This window comes from Vanacampus margaritifer, chromosome 4 (assembly GCF_051991255.1).
Source record: "Vanacampus margaritifer isolate UIUO_Vmar chromosome 4, RoL_Vmar_1.0, whole genome shotgun sequence".
NCBI classification, from domain to species: domain Eukaryota; kingdom Metazoa; phylum Chordata; class Actinopteri; order Syngnathiformes; family Syngnathidae; genus Vanacampus; species Vanacampus margaritifer.
Window position 1 is genome coordinate 10081700 of NC_135435.1, and position 24536 is coordinate 10106235.

The 24536-nt window shown below is 37.9% G+C and overlaps 1 protein-coding gene across 12 annotated transcripts in view; it reads left to right on the plus strand.

The window, feature by feature from the left end:
* neo1a (neogenin 1a) overlaps positions 1-24536 on the plus strand; it is a 175182-nt gene that overhangs the window by 103161 nt on the left and 47485 nt on the right. For all 12 annotated transcript variants that reach the window (XM_077563980.1, XM_077563983.1, XM_077563987.1 and 9 more), the window contains exons 5-7: positions 1312-1448; positions 13394-13548; positions 13996-14116. In XM_077563980.1, the coding sequence (XP_077420106.1) occupies positions 1312-1448; positions 13394-13548; positions 13996-14116 (413 nt within the window). The remainder of the gene's footprint in view (positions 1-1311; positions 1449-13393; positions 13549-13995; positions 14117-24536) is intronic.

The following is a 24536-nucleotide window of genomic DNA, read 5'->3' on the forward strand; positions in this document are numbered from 1 at the left end:
GTTGGTTTTATCTAACGTGCTGAGTACACTGTGAGTGTTGTGACCAGTCCTGAAGTGAACAGTGTGTTGTGTGTCAAGAAGATGCCAAGCAGTGATGGTCACAGCATGTTGAGTGCCAGCACGGACTGTTGCCCACTCAGGGAGAAAAAAAAAAAGAGAGTTGCAGTGGAAGCCCTCCTTGTAGCTGCTGGGAGAAAAAAAATCAACCTGCAACACTTCAGTGCTCTCCTTTCCTCTGCGTGTATCTCTCATTCAGAACTTGCACCCCTCAGCTACATCCACCTTGCTGGGACCATGTTTGGATAGTAGCCTCACTGTTTACCTACTTGATTCTCTCTTTCTGAATGTACCATTCTGGATGCAAGCTATTGATTTTTATTTTCCTCCACTCACCACGCCTCCTCCTCCTCGTTGCCTATGCTCCAGTGGTTGTTGAATCAAGCCTGAGCTCGGCCACAGACCGCTTCCCTTCGGGCTAATTGGGGAAATCAAAGTGGGTGCCGTTTAATATGGCGGGTCAATGGTTCACTGCAAAGCCGTGTGAGTGTATTTCGGGATCTGCTGTAAATATTTTAGAATACTATTTTAGACTACTCAGTGGAATTCGGCTGATGAAAAGCATGGTTTGCTATACGGATTTGTATCCTATGCAGCAGTTACTTTTGGGAGTCTTCATGCACAAAATCACAAATATGAAGACACAATTGGCATTGTGTGAAGCACCCTTAGGTTAGTGTTTTCTTTAGGTAGCACACATCTCAACATGAATGAAAAATGTGTTGTTCTTGACGTTAGACTGCTGCTATCACTCAGTAGGGGTCGTTCCATTTGGGTTAATTAACAGCTGATGAAAGAAAATGAAAATGTTTCTTGAGGCAATGCATCCATAATGCACACATTACAGTTGTGCAGGGTCACACTCAAACACAGTACATACCAAAAGAGACCTATAAATTTTATCCAAACATTACATAAATATTTAATGTTCATAGGAGAAATTCCAATGTGCTTTGGGGAGCAGAATTTATTGCTAATACATTTGTTCTGCCTGATAGTGGAAGGGTAAGAGAAAGGGAGTAGACCCTGGTCCAGTGGGGGGAGCACTAGCAAACTGAAACCTTCTCTAAGAAAATGCTTCAGGGAATAAAGGCTGAAATTAGTTTCTACTAAATTGCTAGATGTGGACAAAAATATGTGATTGTTCCGTGGGCAGCCCATGAGTCCTCAACCCATCAATACTGTGAAAAAGGAACTTGAGGCAAAGTCTTTACTTTGTTGTATTCCTCACAATCCTCCTTTTCTTTTCTCCAGTGAGGGCCGCAGGGAATTGCTTGGAGGTGGCAGTCTTCAGATTTCCAATCTCACAGAGGACGACGCTGGCATCTACACCTGTGTGGCTGACAACACCAATGCAACAATTGAAGCCCAGGCTCAACTCACTGTGCAAGGTACCATCAATAAGCCAAATGTTACTTTGACTTGAGGGCTGCTAGATAATAATGAAGCCATTACCAAATCATTAGAAACAACTTTCAGTATGATTTTGGACAATTTAACACCCAACCTACAATCACAATAATAAATGTCAAAGGCATACTTCTGTGGGGTCGTTCCATGCCAAATTGCCTATAAAAAATAAATAAATCAGAAAATTTTAACTAAATAGATATTGATGTCAATGAAACTTGGTGTACTTGTTTATAATGATGGCACAAGACTAAGTCTCAAATTTTAGGTCAATCGTAGCAGGGGTTTGGGAGCTACGGCCCACTGAATTTTGACATTTTCGGCAAAAAGGGACCATCTTCCTTATATGGCGGCGTATTAGGGCTAAGTATTTAAAAAAAAAAATGGTTTCAGGGGGGCTAATATTCCGGGAAAAAATTGCAAATTTTGCGACTTTATAAAGTGGCAAATTTGTGGAGGAAAAAAACCTCAGAAACTTACCACAAATACACGTAGCGTAGCTATAGTCTAATCATGTGAGGATTCGTTGGTGGTTAATAGGACATTGTTTATAAAATGAAAAGGAAGGATGGAGACAGATTCATTCTTAATTTAAACTTTACTCGTAATACACAGCAGCTAGAGCAAACAACAAAGCGAGGTGTCTTCGTCGCTGGCAGTACCCAACGCTTCAAATTGCGAATGCTTAACTCTGCTAAATCAATCACTATCTCCTTATTTGAAAACCCAACTGAAAAGTATTGACACAAACTTCCGAGTAGTACGCTACGTGTATTTCTCGTAAGTTTCAGATTTTTTTCTCTCGTAAATCTGCCGCTTAGTAAACTCGCAAATTTGCCACAAGAATGTTGTAAATTTGCAAGTTTTTTTCTCGGAACATAAGTGATTAAAAAAAAAAAAATAACACACACAATACGTCCAGGGCAACGACAAAAAAGGTGAGGGCCGCACTAACATTAATATTTGATGTCAAGTAGGGGGCCGCAAATGGCAAGTTTGAGACCCTTGCTGTACACTATACGCTTTTCCCATAGAGTATTACAGTAAATCCAATATGAAATAGTGGCTTGATGATCTTCATCTCCTGACTAGAAAACAATTGGAAATGATTTCTCCTTTGAATTGCATTTTCCCTCAGTGGTAACCCAGCTAAAGCGCACTTGGCCACTGTTGACTATTGAGCATAAACCTAATATCACATTAGGATACTCGCCACCGAATGCATATCAGTTCTTATGTAGGAAAATTATTCCAAATTTGCAGGTCAGCTAATAAACAGCTGCTTTTTAAATGTTGTGGAGAGAAAAAATAATCAGTGCAGGTATTTCATACTCCCTCCTGTATGAAGCGAGTCAACAGTTTGGTGCGAAGCAACAGTTAAATTGGGAAACACCCTGAGGCTGTCCCCCAATGTCATCCCATTTCACACAAAGCCACATCACGCTAGGACTCCATCCCTTTGCTCACAAATCCCTTTCCTCTCCTCTTCAACACCCTTTCATCATTTCCTGTCAGACACTGCGATTAAAGGAGACAGTAATGGAAAATTGGATCAGGTAGCAGGAGGACATCTGACTTTGCTACCTTTGAGCCTTCAGATCTGCCACTTCAATTCCTTGAAATCCCTCATGTCTAATACCTGACCCGTGACCCGCCCCCAATGTTACATGCGTGTAGAAATTGATCTCCAATACATTTGAAAGGCATTAGTAATTATGTTAAGTTAAAACAGCCGCCTTCTACTGCTGTTACACACACAGAGTAGATTGCTTTTTTTCCCCTAGACCAAATTAATGACGAAACAAGATTGTGTCATTGATTTTCTCCCTGAAAGATCAATCGATTCCCCCAAGAAATAACTGTGCTTGTAAATGAAATTCATACAAATTATTTTTCCAATGCTGACGTTTTTATTTGATATATTTGGAATTGGATACATAATGTTATCCATAGAGCGCTCAAGAAAACACATTTATTGCTTATACCTGAAGATGGAGTCTGCCTTGGTGGCTCCCTGATAAATTGAAGTCACCATGGCTTATATGGGGCCATTTTGTTCTTTAAAAATCCCTTTGAAACAGTAGCGTTGAGAAACAAAACAGCTACAAGATGAAAGCATCACTTTATAATTGTGTAACATTACACTCTTTGATGAACATCCATATTTTATGAAGAGAAAGTCATATCCTTGCTCTGGTTATGTATTTAGCATTTTAATGGGTTGGAAAATGGGGCTACTTATAAAACACAACCGATAAACTGTCCACTTATTTACTTCTGATCTTTATCTTTGTGTCAGTTCAACGCGATCAGTGCTCATGTCAATCTTTGGATCACCCGACTACTTGCTTCACATCTATTAGCCAAACGTATGCTGCGACTTTGCTGTGCTATCTCACCTTCTGTTAGAGCTGCCATGATTAATAAGGCCACAGGAGACAGCAGGTTTTGATTATGGTCATAACGAGGACACCGCCCCGTGTGTGTGTGTGCATGTGTGCACACACACACACACACACACAAACAGAAATAGCTCCTACACTAGAATGTTTACAGTCTTACGGTGCTAAAAGTTGGTGTCCGTCGTCTATCATGTCCTGTTATCATGGCAGCGGTACCATATCGTTTTTTTTTATGTGTTTTTTTCCCCCCATTTGTTGAGTCTACTGTACATGGATGAAATAGCTGGCCCTGTAAAAGTTCCACGACTTTGCAGTGGACTGACTAACATCACATAGAGCAGCAGCAGTACATTTTCCTTGTTGCAACAATGACAAAAATAGAAGTTTGGACTTGTTCCCTAGGGTGTACATTCTTCATTTTACCAGGGCGTATTTGGATAGTTTTACCCTTCCAACAGTGTTGGAACAGTTTGGGAAAGACCCTTTTCTGTTCCAGCATGACTGTGGCCCATTGCACTTAGAAAAGGCACACAAAGGTATGACTGAAGGACATTAATGTTGAAGAACTTGAGAGGCCTAACATCAAATGCCTTGTAAATACTTTGAAGAACAAAGATTGTGAGGAAGGCGTACGTCAAATGTGTTTATATACAATTAATTAGGGCTGCAACTAACAATTTTGATCATCAATTAATCTGTCAAATATTTTGTTGTTGATTAACTCATTCACTGCCATTGACGGCTATAGACGTCTAAAATTCATTTGAACTATTTCTATTGGTTTAACATTTTTTCCCACTTTTGTTAACAAGAGTATGAAAACCTAGAATGTTTTATTGTACATTTAGAACGGATATAAAATGTGTGATTGTGAGTTAACTAGTGAAGTCATGCGATTAAATATGATTACAAAATTTAATCGCCTGACGCCTGATGTTTTAATGTATTCTTCTTTTTAAATGCATTCATTGCAATTGACAGCTATAAATGTAAAAAAAATCTTTTAAACTATTTATATTAGTTTAAAAAAAAATCCACTTTTGTTAGCAAGAGTATGAAAACCTAGAATTTTGTTATTGTACATTTAGAGCAGATATAAAAATGTGTGATTAATTGTGAGTTAACTAGTGAAGTCTTGAGATAAATAACAATTAAAAATTGTAATCGCCTGTTGCCCCTAATTTTTAATAATCTTTTATTTATTTTTTTATGAATTTATGGCAGTAAATTAGTTAATGGATGAATTGAAAATAAAAAAAGACTTCCTATTTGCAAACCTAAAATCCCCCCCCCCCAAAAAAATCTATTTATTTACTGTATCTAGTTGAGGTAATGTAGGATGCATTATATTTTTTGAATAATATTAAAATGTAAATTATGTAAGAATTTTTTTTTAGTCCTTACAGTTTAGTGTAAAAAATGTTGCACATCATGATGTTCCAAACTCTTTGACTTTACATTGAGTTGTGCAGTTTTAGATATCTATTTTGGGAGAAAGTAATATATCTGAACAGAAATTAAACAGAAAGACTTTCCATAGCACTTTAAAAAGCAAACAATTCAGATGAAGAACTGCCCCCACGCCTTTTCCATATCCTCAGTGGGTGTTATCACCACCAGCAGGGAAATGTATTTGTCTGATTGTCATCCACTGACTGGTTTGTTTGGAGTCTTGTCTGCCATTTGTTTCAGATAAAGCAATATCTGCAACTCACCAAGGCCATGTAAGTGGCGTTTGTCACTGTCAATGCCCTGTGAAACATTCCCCCATACTGTCATATGTCTGTCTTTTGTATCCTCTATTATTCAACTTTTCCAATTTGTTGGGATTGTTCTCAAATGCTTTAAATAATGCAATCAGAAATCCACTTTTTTTTTCTTTATCTAAAATGCTATAGGACCCACTAGTTGTGCACACCTTCTCTTTTCCACATATGTGGCAATTTCTAGTTCCTGGGCTCAATTTCACAATCGCAGTGCTGTTAATCTCCATCTTTTCTTCGACCGGATTATAGTAAAAGGTAAGGTGGGGGAGCATGCGCAAGAGCAGCTCTTTACCAGGGTTTTTCCTGTGTGCAAAATTCAGAGGCGGCCGCTTCTACCTTATTTGCTCACCACCTCCAGCCTGATTGATATTGAATGAATGCTTTAACATGATAATAGTCATATTCTTATTGGAACTATTATTCTTATTATTGAAACATGGAATTGTTACATGTTTCCTGTAAAAAAATGAAAGCAAGTCAGTTGAATTTACAGAATACATGCACGTCTTGGCGCATGGTCAGGATTTAGGGATGTTCAATACCACTTTTTTCCCGACTGAAACGCAACTCTTGAGTAGTCACTGCTACTGATACCAAATACCGATACCACTATTAAATAAATGTCCCCACCCATAAAAGACAAATGATTTTAAAGAAAGACCTATATATCCCATTGTATTACTTTTCCTTAAAATTGCATGAAGTTAGTGGCAACTTTGTATTCATATAATTTCTAATTTCTTGTCCCTGATCATAAAACGTCCGCCTTCGGTATCGGTCACCACTGTGAATACCGACTGGTATAAGCACCGATACCGACACCTGGTATCGCTAGTCGCCCATCATTGTCAGGATGATACCACCTTTGCTTTACCATGACATGATGAATGGAATTACAAACAAATCAATAGAATTTATTCAATCTCAAATATATTTTGCTTTAATTTAAAATTGTCATTTCATAGCATAGCAAATAAAATGCTATGCATGTTGTTCTGAATAGGAAATAAAAAATCTGTTTTGTATATTTATTTTAGATTTTTAGCTTTGGTGTTTGCATAACTACACACTACGCAGACTTTCATACTGAGAGCAGTTGTGTGTAAACGCACTAATGGACAAAGGTACTTTATGGTGGTGGAGAATATTCAACTACAAAAGCCACAGCAAAACAGAAAATGACACAAGATTAATGTAAAAGCCAGATAGGTGATGCAATATTTCAAAAGATTGCTTAGTAAGGCCTGTGATGGACACTAGTGCTCTGAGTGCTTCCAGACAATTCAATTAGTCTTTTTTTTCCAGAGGGGATGTATGTATGTATGTATGTATTTATTTATCTATTTATCTATTGTTGTTGTTTTAATAAAAAAAAATTCAAGTAAAATATATTTTAGAGTACATTCCCCTGTACACAGTACTTTGTAACCAGTGATGCAATTTCATTTATTTTTACTTTGACAGAGCGACAGAAGGAAGGAATTAGTTTTTTGTTGCCCAGGTGTGTCCCTAGCGCGTTTATTATTCCAATGAAAATGGTGCTGAAATAATGCACTCGGTTTCAGATGTGGATTTTACCTGTAAATACTACATGTATTTTTAGGCCAAGGTATAACCAACAGAAAAACAAAGAGCTGTCCATGAAACTACGATACAATTAAATTCAATCAGCGCTTTATGGACTAATGAAACCAAGCTTTCGGATGGGCTCACAAACTTTCCATGATGATCTACTTTATCACATCGTTACAACAATGTGATCTCCAGAAACACACACAAAAAAACCTGCCCCACACCCTTAAAAAAATCTACTTGAAAGGTTTCATGCAGTTATTGCATGCAATGAAATTGCAACTAAATATTCAGTCTTTGTAAGTCTGTCTGTTCCAGTGCTTTTGCTCATCTAAAAATAGCCGTCTTTATTACAAATGATGAATAACCTTTTAGGTTCTTTCATCAGAGAACAGAGGCTCTTCATAAAACCTCACAAAATCCCTAAACGCATTTTTTAGTTTTAACCAGCTCACACGTGAACTTTTTGTGACCTTTAGATGGTTCACTTGAGTTTTTCTTCCATCTATTCTCATTTAGAATTGTCTTCATCTAATTTTCTTTTGCTTATGAGCATCTCCATTGTTGTTTTTGCCTTCATTAAAGTGGCAACTTTTCTATGTGCAGTCACTGTGATGTGGAAATATTGTACTGAAAACTACACACTTCATCTGAATGTTTGTTTTTGTTCTTATTTGCCATTGACCTAATTTTCAAGTTCACAGTCATATTAAAAGGCTTCAATGAAAACATTTTATCCTCATTATATATGCCTTCACATAACGTATTAAGGGTTTCTTTATCATCCAGGAGCCAGAAGTCAAAATCCCCCAATAAATAATGGATTAGCAAAGTAATAAGCAAACATCACATAAGACACTGAACAATAAATACAATCAAATATTTATAGAGTAATTTAAGAAGACTTTAGCAGCAGGCACAAGTGACTTCTTACATCTGTTTGCCCTCCAGTAGCCAGAATGTATCTGCTGCGTGTCTTCATTACCAGCACCGCAACCTACAAAGACCGCTGGGCCCCAAACATTGCTTTTCTGCTCAGTCACAGAACAAAAGCACACAGCGACCGTTTCATTTTTATTTTATTTTTTTAGGCAGTCATTTATTTTTTGTAGCAGGGTTGAATGATTTTCTTGTCAGTTTGAGCTGGGGTACCACTCGCATGGAGGAGCCATTGGAGGGAAAGCATATAAGGGTGCTTGAGCTCCTGCTTTGTGGCCTTGTGTGGACTTTTGATATGTCTGCATATGCTACCTAAAGCATTTTTGGGGGGTGGGGCAACATGACATAACCCTCTTACAACTAGATGTGGCCGTTCAGAATTAACCAATCACATTTAATCTCATGTTAAAGTGCCTTTGATGAGCCCCACATGGTGATCAAAAGTTCTTGTAAGCCTTTCATACCATTTTTGTTGTCACATCTTACAGCGCAAGCCATAGTCCGAGTGTTTCCACAACATCTGGGATCTCAGTGTTAAAAAGTATCAGTCAGGAAAAGAGTGCAAACGTATTTACATAGCATGAAATATAGCATGGAACACTATGAAGACAGTCATCGTCAAATGGACAAGAAATGGCCCAACAGTTCTGTCCACCCATTTATCTTCTAGGGCATACACAGACAAACAGATAAACAACCTTGTATTCTCTAATTCACACCTAAAGACAATTTAGAGTGTTCAATGAAACTAACATGCAAATTTTTGGAATGCGGGAGGAAAGCAGAGTACCTAGAGAAATTCTATGTTCGCAGGGGAGACCATGCAAACGCCACACAAGATGGCCAAAGCCCAGATTAGAACACCCACCCCCCCCCCCCCCCCCAACCTCAGAACTGTGAGGTGGATGTACTAAATACTCGGACATTGTGCAGACGAGTTTGACTGTGACTGGTTAATTCTGAGAAGAGCCACATCCCATGTTATAAGAGGGTGTGTCAACTTGTGCAATTCCATTATCGAAGTTGCTTAATTTAGCTTCTTCTATCGAAAAAAATATTATTATTATTATTATTATTGAGATGTACACTTTAGGTCACAATGGCATATTTTTATTTATTTATTTAATGAGTTATTCTAATTAGGGATGGGTGAGTTTTTGGGCTGATCCCTGGCCTTATTTAAAGGTACCAGTTCCCGCGATGCCCTCTTGTGGCCATTTTACAATAGAAATGAGAAGAATAGGACATTTCATGCAATTTTAAGGAAAAATGCTATGTTGGGATTTATATATATATTTTTATGTCTCAAAAGTACTAGTGGTATTGATACTTGGTATCGGTGACTATTTAAGAAGTGAGTACTGTATTTTCAAATCAGAAAAAGTGATATCAATCATCTCTAATCTTAACCAGACATATTAGCAGGGGTGTGTCGACTTTTTTATATGCACTGCATATATGGATGTTTATTCTCTCATTTCCCATCTGAAACAAGACAAATTAAGCAAGTTAAGTCCTCAGCTACCATTTATTGGGCATGCATGAGCACATCACTTTTGCTCGGTCCAATAGTTTCCAAACGTTTGAACTCCCTAAAAGAAAATGGTGCATGTCTGCTCACATGGAAGAAGGAGGTGGAGGCTGGAGATGAAGAGATAGACACGGAGTTATAGGGAAATTAAGTGGCAGGAAAATGGGAGACAAGAGTGGAAAAACAAAGATGGAGAAAGATAAAGAAAGCTTGAGGGTACCAGTCACCATTAAAAGCCGACATGGGCAAGTCTGCTGGGGGTTCACATTCACACAAAAGAGACTGAAAACATATGCAAATGTAGTGGTTATACAGATTGCGACAGCATGGATGCAGGAAATCTGTTGCCGTACTTAAACAAAGTGGCTCCACGAACGTCTTATGCAAATACACCACTGAAAATCCCCCGCACACAAACAGGTTTGCCGACACAGAAACTAGCATCACTTTCCAAATGCAATTTAATATTGTTCATTTTCACAGATGGCTCGAATGCCACAAGCAACCTCAACTCCCACCGCATACATTTACTCAGCGATGCCTGTCTATTCATGATATTGCGTCTATTTACAAAATGTGGATTAATTTGTTTCTGAAAGCGAGTCCCACCTTTCTAAACCGATTGATGTAACTTGACGTACCCTTGATGCAAACACTCACTAACTCAGTGGAGAAACAAACACCCAAGGCACACCACACTGTGAAAGACATTATTTGCAGGTCACACACATCGCCGTAAGGAAGCTCGGTACACACTCGCAAAAACAAACACAGATGTGTACAGAGCAGGATGATGCCTTTTTCCGACTGCCATGCGGTGAGCCAGTCGTCGGGTATCGCCACGTTTGCTCGCTTGCTTGCTCCTCATCTTACTTCCATCGAGAATGCCTGTCTGCGCTGTCACCTTTGTGACACACTGCACACGAAAATCTCAAAGAGATGGAGTTGGTGCTTTTTAAGGTTAGGAAACTGACTCAGGATGTCACACCATGTCATTTTAACTTTGATATTTTTTCTTCTAGATTTTTCTATCTCATATGTGGGGCTGTTTTAGGACTTTTATTGCACTGAATTGTAGCAAAGGCCTTTCTTGTGTTTCTTTAACTCAGTGAGTTAAGCCTTTAACCTCCAAAAACTTTCATCATACCATGAGTACCCATTCACTCATACGTCTTGATGATGACCTCCAAGGGTAGAAATGAACATATCTGATTATGAAAATGATTTCATTTTGTCTCAGTAATTTTAACATTGAAATATCTGTTTGAACATCTCAAGCAGCTTTCAATTGATCATCCAAAAATATGGAGAGGAAAAAAAAAGGAAGTCAATTTTACTCAAATTATTTTTTACGGTGTATGAGAGGATTGTCCTATCCCATGACAAAAACCTAGTAAAGTTTTTACAAGTACGTTTTAGAATGATTTTTTTTTTTGTACAGTTTATTTAAAATAAAAAAAAGTTACACAAGGGTTGAGGAACGAACTCACGGTCTTCGGCTTGGGAGACGGCCACTCTACCACCTGAGCTATGCCACTCCTACTGTTTGCTGATATCCAAAATGAGACCAAAAACATTCTCTCATACACAAAATATTTTGCTCTTTTCTAAGTGTAAATTTTACTCTGTTTAGAGTGGGACCAAATAGACTCTTTTTAGACTCTACAAAATATACTGTGTACCAAGATACGACTGCCCACCTCAACTGACAAAGCAAATGAGGAGAGCATTGGTTGAAGCAACCAAGAGGCGCATGGTCACTCATGAGGAGCTGCAGAAATTCACAGCTCAGATGGGGAAATATGTGTTTGAGTTACTGTATTTTACAAAAACAAATGGGCAATTTTTTTCAGGGTATAGATGTGCAAATCTGGTCGAGACATACCCCAAAGGCTGGCAGCTGTAATCGCAGAGAAAAGTGGCTCTACAAAGTATTGACAGATGGGGGGGATGTATACAAATGCACTCCACATTTTTCAGATTTTTGTTTGCCAGAAAATGTGAAAACTGTATCATTAACGTTCCACTATATCAGGGATCTGCAACCTGCGTCTTTGGAGCCACATGTGTCTCTTAAGTCCCTCTAAAGTGGCTCCCTGTTGATCTTAAAAAAAATATATATATAATAATAAAAAAGTAGAAATTAATAACTTTTTTAAACATATTTATTTGTATTTTTTAGATAAAATATTCTTCAAATAAATTCATGATCTAGTTTAAAAAAGAATGCCCGGTAGTTAAATATTAAAAAAAAATGTCAGAGCGCACATTTTTAAGTTGTCAGAAATAGAAACAAAGGGTAGATGAATATGTGTTTTAAAATTACCTAAAAATGTCCAACAGTTGATCATATAATGTCCAAAAAGGAAAAGTAGAAATTTACCATAATAAAGTTCCATGAAATTGCAAAAAATGTGAGTCGATTAAAAAAAGAAAGCAGAAAAGAAAATGTTCTGGAAAATTACCATAAAATGTCTTTGGAATTGCCAAAACAAAGTCAGATTGTCAAATTGATAAAAAAAATTTTTAAAAAGCGTAAAAAAAATCCTTTTAAAATGCAACTATAAAATATCCAAAAAACAAAAAAAAGATCCAGAAAATTACCGTAAAATGTCCAATTTGCCCCAAAAACTTTAAAAGAGGAAAGTAGAAGAAAATTAATCTCAAAGTATTGAATACTACATATTTTTCTGTTATGGTGCATCTCTAATTAGAACTTGGGCCTTTAGTAGATTAGATGCACTGTTTCGTTCATCATAATATTAAAAAAATATTGCGGTTCTAAACCAATTTGTTATTTATTTGGCCTAAAACGGCTCTTTTGACAGTAAAGGTTGCTGATACACTGCACTATACAATTATGCTCTACTCTTGTCTTGGCTGATAACATAAAATCTCAATAAAAACACTCAAGTTTGTGGTTGTAAGATTACAAAAATATATAAAAGTACGGGTACTATAAGTACTTGGTCTGTGATTGTAACTGTAATTAGCTACAGCAGTCTCACCAGGTTGAGGACAACTTGACCTCAAACCTCCTACTCTGATTTACAAAGCCAGAATCCATCTTTATCCACCCACATCCACTAATATCAAATTGTCTGGATAAAAACAAGTTAGATGCTAATAGCAATCACAGGTCTCCGCCCAGGAAGTGGTCAGCGAGGCTGTCAGTCAATGCAAATAAACACAGAGCCCATTTATGCACAGTGAGTCTTGCGCTCACTCCTCACATGCGTGTACAGTGCGCTCCAATTATATACAGAGGACGTGCTCTCTCTGACCTTGTTCCACGACTGATTGATGAGCTGCTGCTTGGCTGCAGAAGATCAAATAACTCCTTTCTGTTCCTCATTACCAGAACTAGGAAACATATGCAAGTGTTCACCTCAGCTTGAGTTACATGCTGACGCACGGCACTGTTATCAAGGTTGCCTTTATTTCTACCCGTTGCGTAATAAATAAATCAGAATTTCTAGTGGTAGCATCTGCTGGAAAAATCATAACGTGTGCTTTTAGATTGGACAGTTTTTTCTGCTGTCCTTTCACGGATAATTTGGCACATGAGGAAGCAAAATGACATCATTTGGATTTGTTCATTTGCTGCCTGGTCTGGTACATTTGACAAACCGTTTATTGAATTTCAAATATTTTGACGATGGCTTCAAAATAAAATGAGCATTTTTTTTTGGTCTTTTCACTTCTGTCTTCCACAGTTCCTCCCCAATTTGTGAAGAGGCCGTCCAACATTTACGCCCATGAGTCCATGGACATCGTGTTTGAGTGTGAAGTCACAGGTTCACCAGCCCCCACGGTGAAATGGGTGAAGAATGGCGACGCTGTTATTCCAAGCGACTACTTCAAAATTGTTGTAAGATCGTTTTTCCTCTTTGGTGGGAACTTTCTATATTTTCTCTGCAGTGGCATTTTATATATATATGTGTGTGTGTGTGTGTGTGTGTGTGTGTGTGTGTGTGTGTGTGTGTGTGTGTGTGTGTGTGGTGTTTAAAAAAAATGATTGGATCAACTTTCAGAAAAACAAGATCATACATACCTGTGATTTAATTTAAAACTAATTTATATTTGCATACCCAAATTTTAACTTGTTCTGATTTCTTTTTCACAAATTCATTTCAGTTAAATACTTATGCATACTTGTGTCGTAATCGTTACACAAATATCAGTTTGGATTTGTGGCACTTGTGGCATAAACCTTACATTTGGTAGTGCTAATATTTTTGGGGGGTGAAGGACTGCACCTCTGCTTTTATCTTTTTGGTAACATCCCTTCTTTTCTTCATTTTGCTGCCTTGTGTAGAAGGAACATGATCTCCAGGTTCTGGGCCTGGTCAAGTCTGACGAGGGTTTCTACCAGTGTCTGGCAGAAAATGATGCAGGAAACATTCAATCCAGCGCCCAACTCATCATCTTGAATCACGGTACGCACCACAAACACACACTTCTCTTCAAGGCAGATTAAATTTATTAAAATGGATGATCATCAAAAATTGATTAAGCGCATCAGTTAGCAAAATTGTTAGGCCTGATAAGGCTACATCTGATGGTTTTGCTGGGCTAACAATGGAGAGCAGTGTTTCATTGCAGGTTTTGTTGGTGTTTTATAATCCATTACCAAAGCAGAAAGGATCATCTACAAGGAACCATTTTTTTTCTTACTTAAAGGGCATTTACGATAGGCAGTTGTGCACATTTTGTGTACTGAGAAGCGATAAAAGCAAATGAAATCATTGATTTTTGGTTTGACCTAATTTTACAAATGAAACAACCAAACCAGAACTAAAGTATATGGGGTGTTGTAGAATTGTGGAAATTAAGGCAAGCGTCTGGATGCTGCCACTTCAATCTTTTATATGGACATTTACTCTATGCTGTAAAGGTGATAACGGCCTTGCCAGTTGTACGCTGCCAAAATATGCTTTACTTTATTACTTTATTACTTTATTCTTTTACTGCGTAACGAGGCGCAGTGGCTCATAACATACGACGTGCTGGAAAATAGACTTATGGAAAATGTTTGAATATGTTCGTTCTTGTGTCATTACCTCTGAACATTAGTCGCAATGTAGTCGAACATAAATTCAACCTCATTTGCAAGTTGATGACGTTCCCATTCTAAGCCGCAGGGCCAGTTAGAATCTTTCTACTAAAAGGAAAACAAACAGAATAGGGCATCCTATCAGTGCTAACACTGCAAAAAGCACAGTCAAGCAAATTGTGTTTAAAAAGGAGGGAATGCGACAAGATTTTGTGTTTCTTGGCATATGAATGTTAATTACAAGAAAGAAGTCAGCCTTGATTTTCTCCCAGCAATAAGGTACAGGGCTTATTTTTGTTTGCTGTTTCTGCTACAACTGCTCCCAAAATAACAAACCTTTTGTATAAACCTTCTTTTGAGTACTGGTTGTTAAAGGTAGAAAACCTTACAACTTAATTAACAGATTTTTTTTTTTACTTGATGTTACAGTCTAATCTAAGTAGGAAAAAAAGAAGAAAACCAAAGTCAGCCTTTTATATTATTATGACGACAGTATTTTTGTCTACAGATAATCGCTGTCATTGCTATACTTGAATTTTCTCTTGAGGAACAACACTGTTGCAGTCCTAGAATTCGACGTAGCTCTCGCAGCTCACGCAGCTCACGCAGCTATTACTATTCAGCCTGCAGTGGACGCACAGACCTTATCAGAGGTTATTTCATTTCGTATTCTATAGGAAGCAAAATGAGTTGTACTGCTTAGTAGAATTGTGGCTTAATAGGCAAATCAAGAACAGCCAGCGGCAGAAACTTGCCAAATAGTCATTAGTGATCGTTATCGTTGCGTCTTGGCATTGCCTGCTCCAGTTCTTTGTAGTTTAACTGATTATCCTCACAAGCGGGTGTTTGGAATAGACAAAGGTCAGTTGTCAGCTGTAGAATTAGAATGTTATGGGCCATTTGACACTATTTTGCCCTTAAAGCTGCTTGAATGTAGAAATGTGCAGAAAAATATCATTACAATAGCCTTTTAATTTGATCATTTAAGACTCACAAACATCTTCTAATTAGCAGATTAACACCTTAGTTGTTCATAATGGGTACTCATGCAACAAGCCTATTGCCAATATTGTTAATTTTGTCAATGAAAGCTAAACAAAAATAGTTTTGTCAAACATTTTTTACCAGACTAAAACTAGACTAGACTGGACTAAAACCCTCATTAATAAACAATACCTCGGATTAAATCAGTATGCATTTTTGTCGATTAATGAAGACGAGATGAAAATGTACTTCACTTAATAAAAACTGGACTAAAGTTTATGGACATTTTAATTCATGAACAAAAACTAGCCGAAAATTATATGATTTTGTAAAATCTTGTCTATGCTAATCTGTCACTGTGACACTAGTCAGGTTTCCATCCAAATGTTTCAAATTTTTTATGCGAATTTTGTGAAAATGCGCAAAACGGACATGCGATTTATGCCCGTTTACATCCGCTTTTCTTTTGCGAATATGCACTGCGAGTTGACGTTGTAGTGACGGAACTTTGAGACAATGGGGAGTTCCAGGTGGGAATGTTGTTTTTGACGGACTGAACGGAAGTAGTTTGTCTTGTTGGCTTCCCTCCCGCATGTAAGTGAAGTGTGTTGTTACATTGACAGCAGATGTTAATAAAGACATCTAAAATTGCATTCATGTTTTTTTTCTTTAATTAATTATAAAAAGAATTGTGTTTCTTCGTCTCCCCAAACATATCTTACTTTATCATCCGCCATTTAAAACTTTTTGGGGCTTTTTTTCGAATTTCTGGCGTTTCCATTCAGTTTCTTTTTCGCATTTCTTGAAAATTCTAATAAAAATCGGTGGATGGAAACCCACCTACTGTCATGTGACACACGTTGACAATTTGACACACACCCTTTCAAATCTGCAGCTAGCAAGTGCAACATGCACAAACATGGGACAGACAGGAGGTGGATTCACGGAGAAAAGTAAAACAAGTTTTTTTTTTAAAGTAAATTATAGTTATAATGTAACATTAATCCAACATCTATAACGTTCCAACAATAATGTTAATCTGACCGCTAACTAATGCTGGCTAACTTACTAGCTAATAGCATGGAGCCATAGTAGCCACTTGTTGATATTCTTGATAAAAAACATGTTTTCTTGGACTAAAATAAAGACTAAAATGCTAGATTTATAGTCAACTCAAAATGGATGAGGTTGACTGATTATGTTGACAAACTAACAAGCGTGATTGAAACTGGACTAAAACTGAGACTACATTTTTAAATGGCGGATAAAATTAACACTACTGGCCAATAGTTTTCAGACTGGATTCGGGTTTGAATTTCCCGCTCTGTGTCTGCGGATGTGACGTCATGTGCGCATTGTGTACGTGAAGAAAAGAGTGTGCTGTTTCATTTTTTGGGCCACACATGGCAGTAGCAATTTGACATTCAATTTCCCACATTGAGCAGCTCCAAACCTCAAAGTTCCGCACTGGGTAAATTGCATGCACATTTAACAGATTAAAAAGTAAATCACTTCTTCTCACTCCAGCAAATATGCAACATTCAGAGACTTTTTTTTGGGCACAGGTTTCCCAAAATAGGACCCAAGACCGGGGTCTAAATGATCCTGAACATTCTGCATGTGCATTATAGGTCAACTAGTTGCAAACAGATGTGAGTCCATTAGAAAGCAAATGCCCAAAGTGGACATTAAGGGGACCTAATTATGTTGTTTCACAGAGGCCAAGGAGGTGCTTGGTAATGTTTCTCGTAAAGTAGTCATATTCAGACTGGTCGTTTGGTGGAAGTACTTGTCTTATGATGTGTTTTTTAAGTGGGATCCAAAGGAAGCAAACGTTTAGATGGCTCTTCCCAGGAACACACATTCTTGGCGTTTTCAAACAGTGGACCGTTACCCCGTCAAGTTCCCAAAAGATTGTGAGAATGTGACGTCATACAGGAAGGCATGTTGAGTTACGTCTGTTGCTTTTTTTCATGTGATTGTTTGGTTTTGAGGACCCGCTGTATGTGTAGTCCATGACATAATAGAAGATAGTTCAGCCTTAGTCCAGAGCAGTTAGAAATGATCTCATTTCAATATTCTGTTGAGTGACCAATCCTTTCCTCAGCTTTTACGACTGTCAAAATTTCGTCAGCTGCTGCTATTTAAAGTCTTCTTCTTGCATCTGATTTCGATAGTGTCCTGCAGTCGTTTGCAAACTTTTCCGGCCACATAATTTTGTGAAGTGTTTGTGCATGATATTCTGGCAGTTTTCAATTACAGCTTGGCGAGGAAACTGGTCATGTTTTTCAACTTTGAGGTCAGACAAAGCAGTCATTAAAATGATTTCCACAGATGTTACAAAATCTCCAAGGCTGATCAAATGGCACTTTGTTATACTGTATGCACATGCTTTGCAGTGCAGTTGCTTTTTGCTTAGTTCTTGGAAATCTAAAGGAGAGACACACATTCAGCATTTGTGCAGGCTATGCTATTAACAGATAATAATAGTCGTGAAGTGAATACAGACGCTCCCCACCTTACGAACGAGTTACGTTCCGGACGATCGTTCGTAAGGTGAATTTGTTCGTAAGTTGCTTCAGTGCTATATTTTGTATTATAATTTATGTTTAAAGCCTATATAAGTATATTGAAGGTTTATATAAGTATGTTTAAGGCTTGTACAAGTAACCTGCATTGGTTTGTACTGAAAAAAACTTTTAATAAAATGGAGAGAATACGTACAGTACTGTACTACGTATGTTAGAGAGAGAGAGCGAGACACACACACACAGTATGTACATGTACGTAATAAGATAAATAAAATGAAGTTTAACTTACTTTTGGAAGATGTACTCGATGCTTAAGGAGATGATGGAGGAGGAGGAAGAGGAGGATTTTATATCATGAGAGATTCTTCGTCGTCGCTGGAATCGGCTTCAAAAGTTATTTCCTGCTACATGGGGACCGGCGTTTCTTCCTCCTCCTCATCGCCACGTTGCTCAGCCTCCAATGAGCTCTCACAGCGCCAATCGTCGGTATTAGCGGCGGAAAGAAGCACTACGCGCAATACAAAATCTAACTTACAGCATTTCTTTCCGAACATTTTTCGACATACTGTACGCGCAGAAATGTTCGTATGTAATTTTAAAAGAGGGACCTCAAAAGCTACAACGGATAATGTATTTTAATTTTATCACAAAAATATAACGGGTTAGTGCCTTTACCACTATAAACACAATGTGAATGGAGCTTTTTAGGCTGCTCTTTGCTGTTTTCTATGATTTTTACATTTTGAAATATCCTTTAGTGTATGGAAATATCCCTGTCTGAGTTGGTGTGTCCCTTAATCCCTCATCTTCCATAAAATGTGCTTTGACATTTTGCCTGCTTGCGAGCAAGGCAACTGTGACACTAGAAAGCACAAAATTCAGTTTGGGTATTTCAGCTCTGAGCACTCAAGCTATTTGAGCTGCATCTGTTACAAGAATATTACATTGAGTTGAATGGAACTAAATGCGTAACCATCCATGACACATGGTACATTGAAAAAAAAGATCAGTTGCTGCTTCTATGCAACAGCAGGCTAGTTAAAATTCAACATGTTTAAATAAAGATGGATGACTGTGATAGCAAGTCACTTTGCCATCCTTCAGTTACTTGTGCTAATGGTAGTATAAATATATATTTTTTAAACTCTCCTGCTGTTAGACATGACAAGAAACAGAAAATGTCCTGTCCTGTCCTCCCATCAGAGGTGTGCAAGACTCCCACAGTGAAATGGAGATGTTCCATTAGTGCCACTCCTTGTGACTCCTACCATTACTCTGTTTGCAAAGTATATTAGCATCATGTGGGTCACCTAGGATCGAAAAATGACCAAGAAAATTCTAAGCTTAGTTGAATGGATGACTGACTGTAGAAAACACCTCCTTTTTGGTCAGATAAAAATGTGCTACTGTTAAAAATACAATTAAATATTAAAACAGGTTGTAGTAGTCCAAACAGTAATTAATTCCACATGGACCACTTCTGTTTGGAAATGGGAATTGAGCAACCTTCAGTATTTTCACTATTTATAATTTAGTTTTCTTCCATTTTTGCGGTCGTCCCCTTAATAAAAATATACTTTTTGGAATACTTTTGCGAAGCAGCATGCAGACCAACCGCTTGACCTCTTGAGTTAAATCCTAATCTGTTTGTGAATACCCGTTATTGTGCAAATTAGGGATGTAACGATATCCAAACATCACAATACAATATTAAGTTCACGATACGATAATTATGACAATTTTGTGGGGAGGTTGGTGATATTAAAAAAAGGTACTTAACAGCAATGCATATAAACCACCTACAATCTCTAATAACACTTAATGTTGAGGCACTTCCTTGCTAATGTACGCACACATTGAGTTCCTCCACATATTGACGCTGTTCACAAGCATTTTACGTTCCCCTTCATCTGACGACCAGTACCGTGGATTTTAAACATAGAAGGGCCAAAACATGCCTTGTGAAAATTAAACTGCACTAAAAAAATATCGAGCAGAGGGAGCTAGAACTGCACAAATGGAAATCAACCTGACTTTTTTAACAGATGTGCTGCTTTTAATATCGTGATATGACGACGACGATATTGTGGCAGTTTTAATATCACGATATCATGATATTGCTGTAAACGTTACATCCCTACAAAATAGTTGCTTTAAGGTTATATTATAATTAATTTCTGTTCTATGGCATTTTACATTACTAGTTAGCATAAAGCTAACTGATTTTAGTAATCATATGGTTTTGTTGCCATGTATTTAAATATACCACGTTTTCATTTCTTCTACTCATTTCCCTCTTCTTTTCATTTGTCAGAACATGTGCTAAGGAATACTTTCATAAGTGTGTTTCAGTAAGTTTGTGTGTTCTTTAAATGTGGGAGGGAATAAAACTAGATATAACTATACAAAAATATGTTGTTGTTTTTTTATATGGTCACATCACTGATTTCCTCCTGATCACCTCTTTTAAAGGAACTGTGGAACCGGGTGCTGATTTTGCATTTGTATAGTATTTGCAATGCTTGCCTATAATGCTTGCCGCAACAACACTATGTCCAATGGTGTCACATTTACACTAGGGATGTAACGATAACAGAAATATCATGATATCGCAATATTAAAACTGCCACAATATCGTCGTCGTCATGTCATGATATTAAAAGCAGAACATCTGTTTAAAAAGTCAGGTTGATTTCCATTTGTGCAGTTCTAGCACCCTCTGCTGGCTAGTTTCTTAGTGCAGTTTAATTTTCACAAGGCATGTTTTGGCCCTTCTATGTTTAAAATCCACGCTAATCGTCAGATGAAGGGGGCCGTAATATGTCAATATGTGGAGGAACTCAATGTGTGCATACACTAGGAAGGAAGTGCCTCAATATTAATTGTTATTAGAGATTTATGTTGTTTGTGTGCCTCGCTGTTATGTACAAAAGCACAGAATATATATATATATATTTTTACAATATAGTGATGTTTTTTTTTAATATCGCCAACCTCCCTAGAATATCGTGAAAATTATACTAAAAATGTTTTTTTGTTTTTTTACACATGGAGCAGCAGCACATACACATACAAACATAGCCTGTGGTACGACACTGAAGACACTGATTCCAAATTGGGATTTGCCTGTACATTTTAAAAACCCATTAAAACGATATCTAAAAAATCTATATAGCAAATCCATCAACAATGAACAATGATATAGCAGCGCTTCACTGTAGTGTAAACACCTGCCTTAAAAAGAGATGTTTGGGAGGAGCTCAGTGCTGTTTTGTCATTATGATATAGTACAAAAAAGGGGGAGGAAGGATATTTTGCAAGCTTTTGCAACATAAAATGTAATGAATGATGAGCAAGATTTCATGAACAAAGCTGTAAAACTAGCTTTAAAAGGCACTAGTACAGGAAGCAGATGGGCGAGCACTCCCCTGCCTTTGCTCACCACCCTTATTCCCTGTTCAAATCAAGACTTGATAATGGGCTGCTCAAAGATCCTTTCCTCCAGTTTGCCTAGCACTGAATAAAAGCTCAGGCCTCCTTCAGGAATACTGTACACTCCATCATCTGCCAGCAGGGTCACTGCCGGGCTATCAGGAGGCAAGCACGTAGTGCTGCCAACGTGTGAGCACCGGGCCAGCCACAGCACACACCGGTCAGGTGCCATCAAACGTGTAACTTCAACACGAGACACTAGCGTCAATATGGGACTGTTAGAAACATGTCAGGCTCTGCTGGGACACAACAATATGCTCACTCAGAGTCACAGCTGGGAATGTCGAGGCCTTTATTCTATGACTGTTATAGTGTAGATTCAGTTAAACCATTTTGTTGTTGTTTTTACACGCTTTTCACTTTAAAGTGGAAGTCAATCTTAAACATTTCTTGACAATAATATGTTATGTGTGACCTCACAAGTCTAAACATGACATTCTGATTAACATTATATTTCTGGAATATGAGTTATGAAGCAAAATCCAGCCGTTTTTATCCATCTCAGGAGGCGGCCATTTTGCCTCTGCTGTCGACTGACGATGACATGACATCAATGTTGCTCAGGGAAAAGGCAACAACCAATCAGAGCTCACCTGCTTTCTGAAGCTGGGCTGTGATTGGTCGTTGCCTGCATCATTGATGTCATCTTCAGTCGACAGCAAACGACCCCCTGAGATGGATAAAAACAACTGGATTTTGCTTCATAACTCATCATGTTTATACTAGTGATGTCACATATAACATATTATTGTCAAGAAATGTTTTAAGGTTGACTTCCACTTTACTCTCTACTCCACTCTTTAGATAGGCGTTAATGTACCTTTGTGGGAAATGTTTGTGCTTACTGGCATTCATTCACAAATTGGAAAGCTCCAAAGGTCAATCAATAATGAGGATACTCACTAGAATGATTTTAGTGAAACAAATGTTGATGCCAGTGCTAGCACTTAGCGGAGGCTAATAAGGTGCAACTGGTCAGTTAAATTGCCTCATAAATGCACCTGAATCCAGCTCACTCAATAAAGAGGAAGTCAGCCCCAAAAAATCCTTCACAATATGTTGTATTATAGCCCCACTCGTCTAAACATGATATTCTGATTAATATTGTCAAGGTGAAATATGAGTTAAGCAGTAAAAATCCACCCATTCTTATTCATCTCACTTGCTGTTGACTGAAAATGACACCACAGTTGCTCAGGGTAACAACCAATCACGGCTCAGAATGCAAACTCAGGAAACAGGTGATTGGTCGTTACCTGAGCCCTGAGTAACTGTGATGTGATTTTCAGTCGAAGTGGCAAAATGGCCGCCCCTTCAGACGGATAAGAATGGGTGGATTTTACTGCTTTATTCATATTCCGGAAAGACAATATTATTCCGAATGTCATGTTTAGACTACTGGGGGCGCGTAGAACATATTATTGTAAAGAAAATTTGTGGGTAGACTTCCCCATTAATCATTGATTCAACATAATAGAAAATAGTAATAATGGTTAATTGCTTGTATTTAATTCTTCATTCTGTCAGTCATAGTGAAAATGTCATCCCTTGTATGCATGTATATCGGGGGGGTGAGCATGGGCATGCGGGCGGGCTTGTGTGTGTTGATAAACATCCTAGCCTACAATTGATTGTGAAGAGGAGAAATCTCCAGCTACCAAATTGTTGTTTATGCAGACGTTAAAGACGCCACTCTGTTGTGGCTGTCTTTCACAGATGCCGCTTACGCCGAGTGTGTATTTCTGCATTTAAAGCGGCTGTTTTCATAGTGAACTTTTCAATGTGTTGTATTAACTCAAGCGTGGAGAATAGCTTTGCTTTATTCATAAACGGCCTGTCAGCTAAGTGCTAACTGAAATGTTACGGGTGCCAATTTTGCAGTTGTTTTGCCCTGAAATGAGAATCCCAAAAAAAAAAACAAAGACTCAAATAGCCTTGGCTACTTGCGTCAGTGCTGTTTTCCGAAGGTCAGTCTTGTTATAAACAGTTTATGCCTGGCAGCACGCGCCTGCATGGGACCTCTGTTTATATTTTGTACTCCTTTCAACACTTACACTTTTTACTATATATATCACTGTCCTCCAACATACAATCATCCAGGATGCCAAGCTGACGTTTCTGGGCACGTTAATTAAAGGAGCTCACCACTTTCCTTTCACACCCTTCCCTTAGCAGCAGGCGGATGACCCCTGCAAGCGGCGCCACCGAAGCTTTTATGTTTCCTTTTAGAACCCACCCTCTCTTTCTCTTTTGTACCTCCCATTTTCCATAGGCTAAAAATAGAATAGCTGAGAAGCATCACAATGGGCAGTGGACACCCCGCTGTCTGGTGCTAGAATGACACTTCTCAGTAGTTCTCACCCAAACTGGGATATTTAACACACTTTATGCTAGTTTATTTACTTTCAAGTGGAAATAAATTAAAGTCAAATTATATATATATATATATATATGATTTATTATAACGTACATAGATGGTAAAACAATGTAATCATTTTGTTGGTGACCATATAATGTGAACAACCCAAGAAAACCTAAAAATTGCAGTGTTGCCCAGAAACACACAAACGACAATTCCACAAAGACAAAAACATACAGTGCTATGCTTGGTGGTACTGATGGGTAAACATCTCATCTTGCGCTTCTTGGCTGTAATAGTCTGCTGTTTACTTGTTTAGCTCCAAGGTAGTAAGACCATTCATTGCGAGCAGAAAACAAGTGTGTTTCCTTGCAGCTCGGGTGAGAGGCTCTGGAGATGTGCAGCATCATTGGATGTTTTGATGTGCTTGAAAGGCA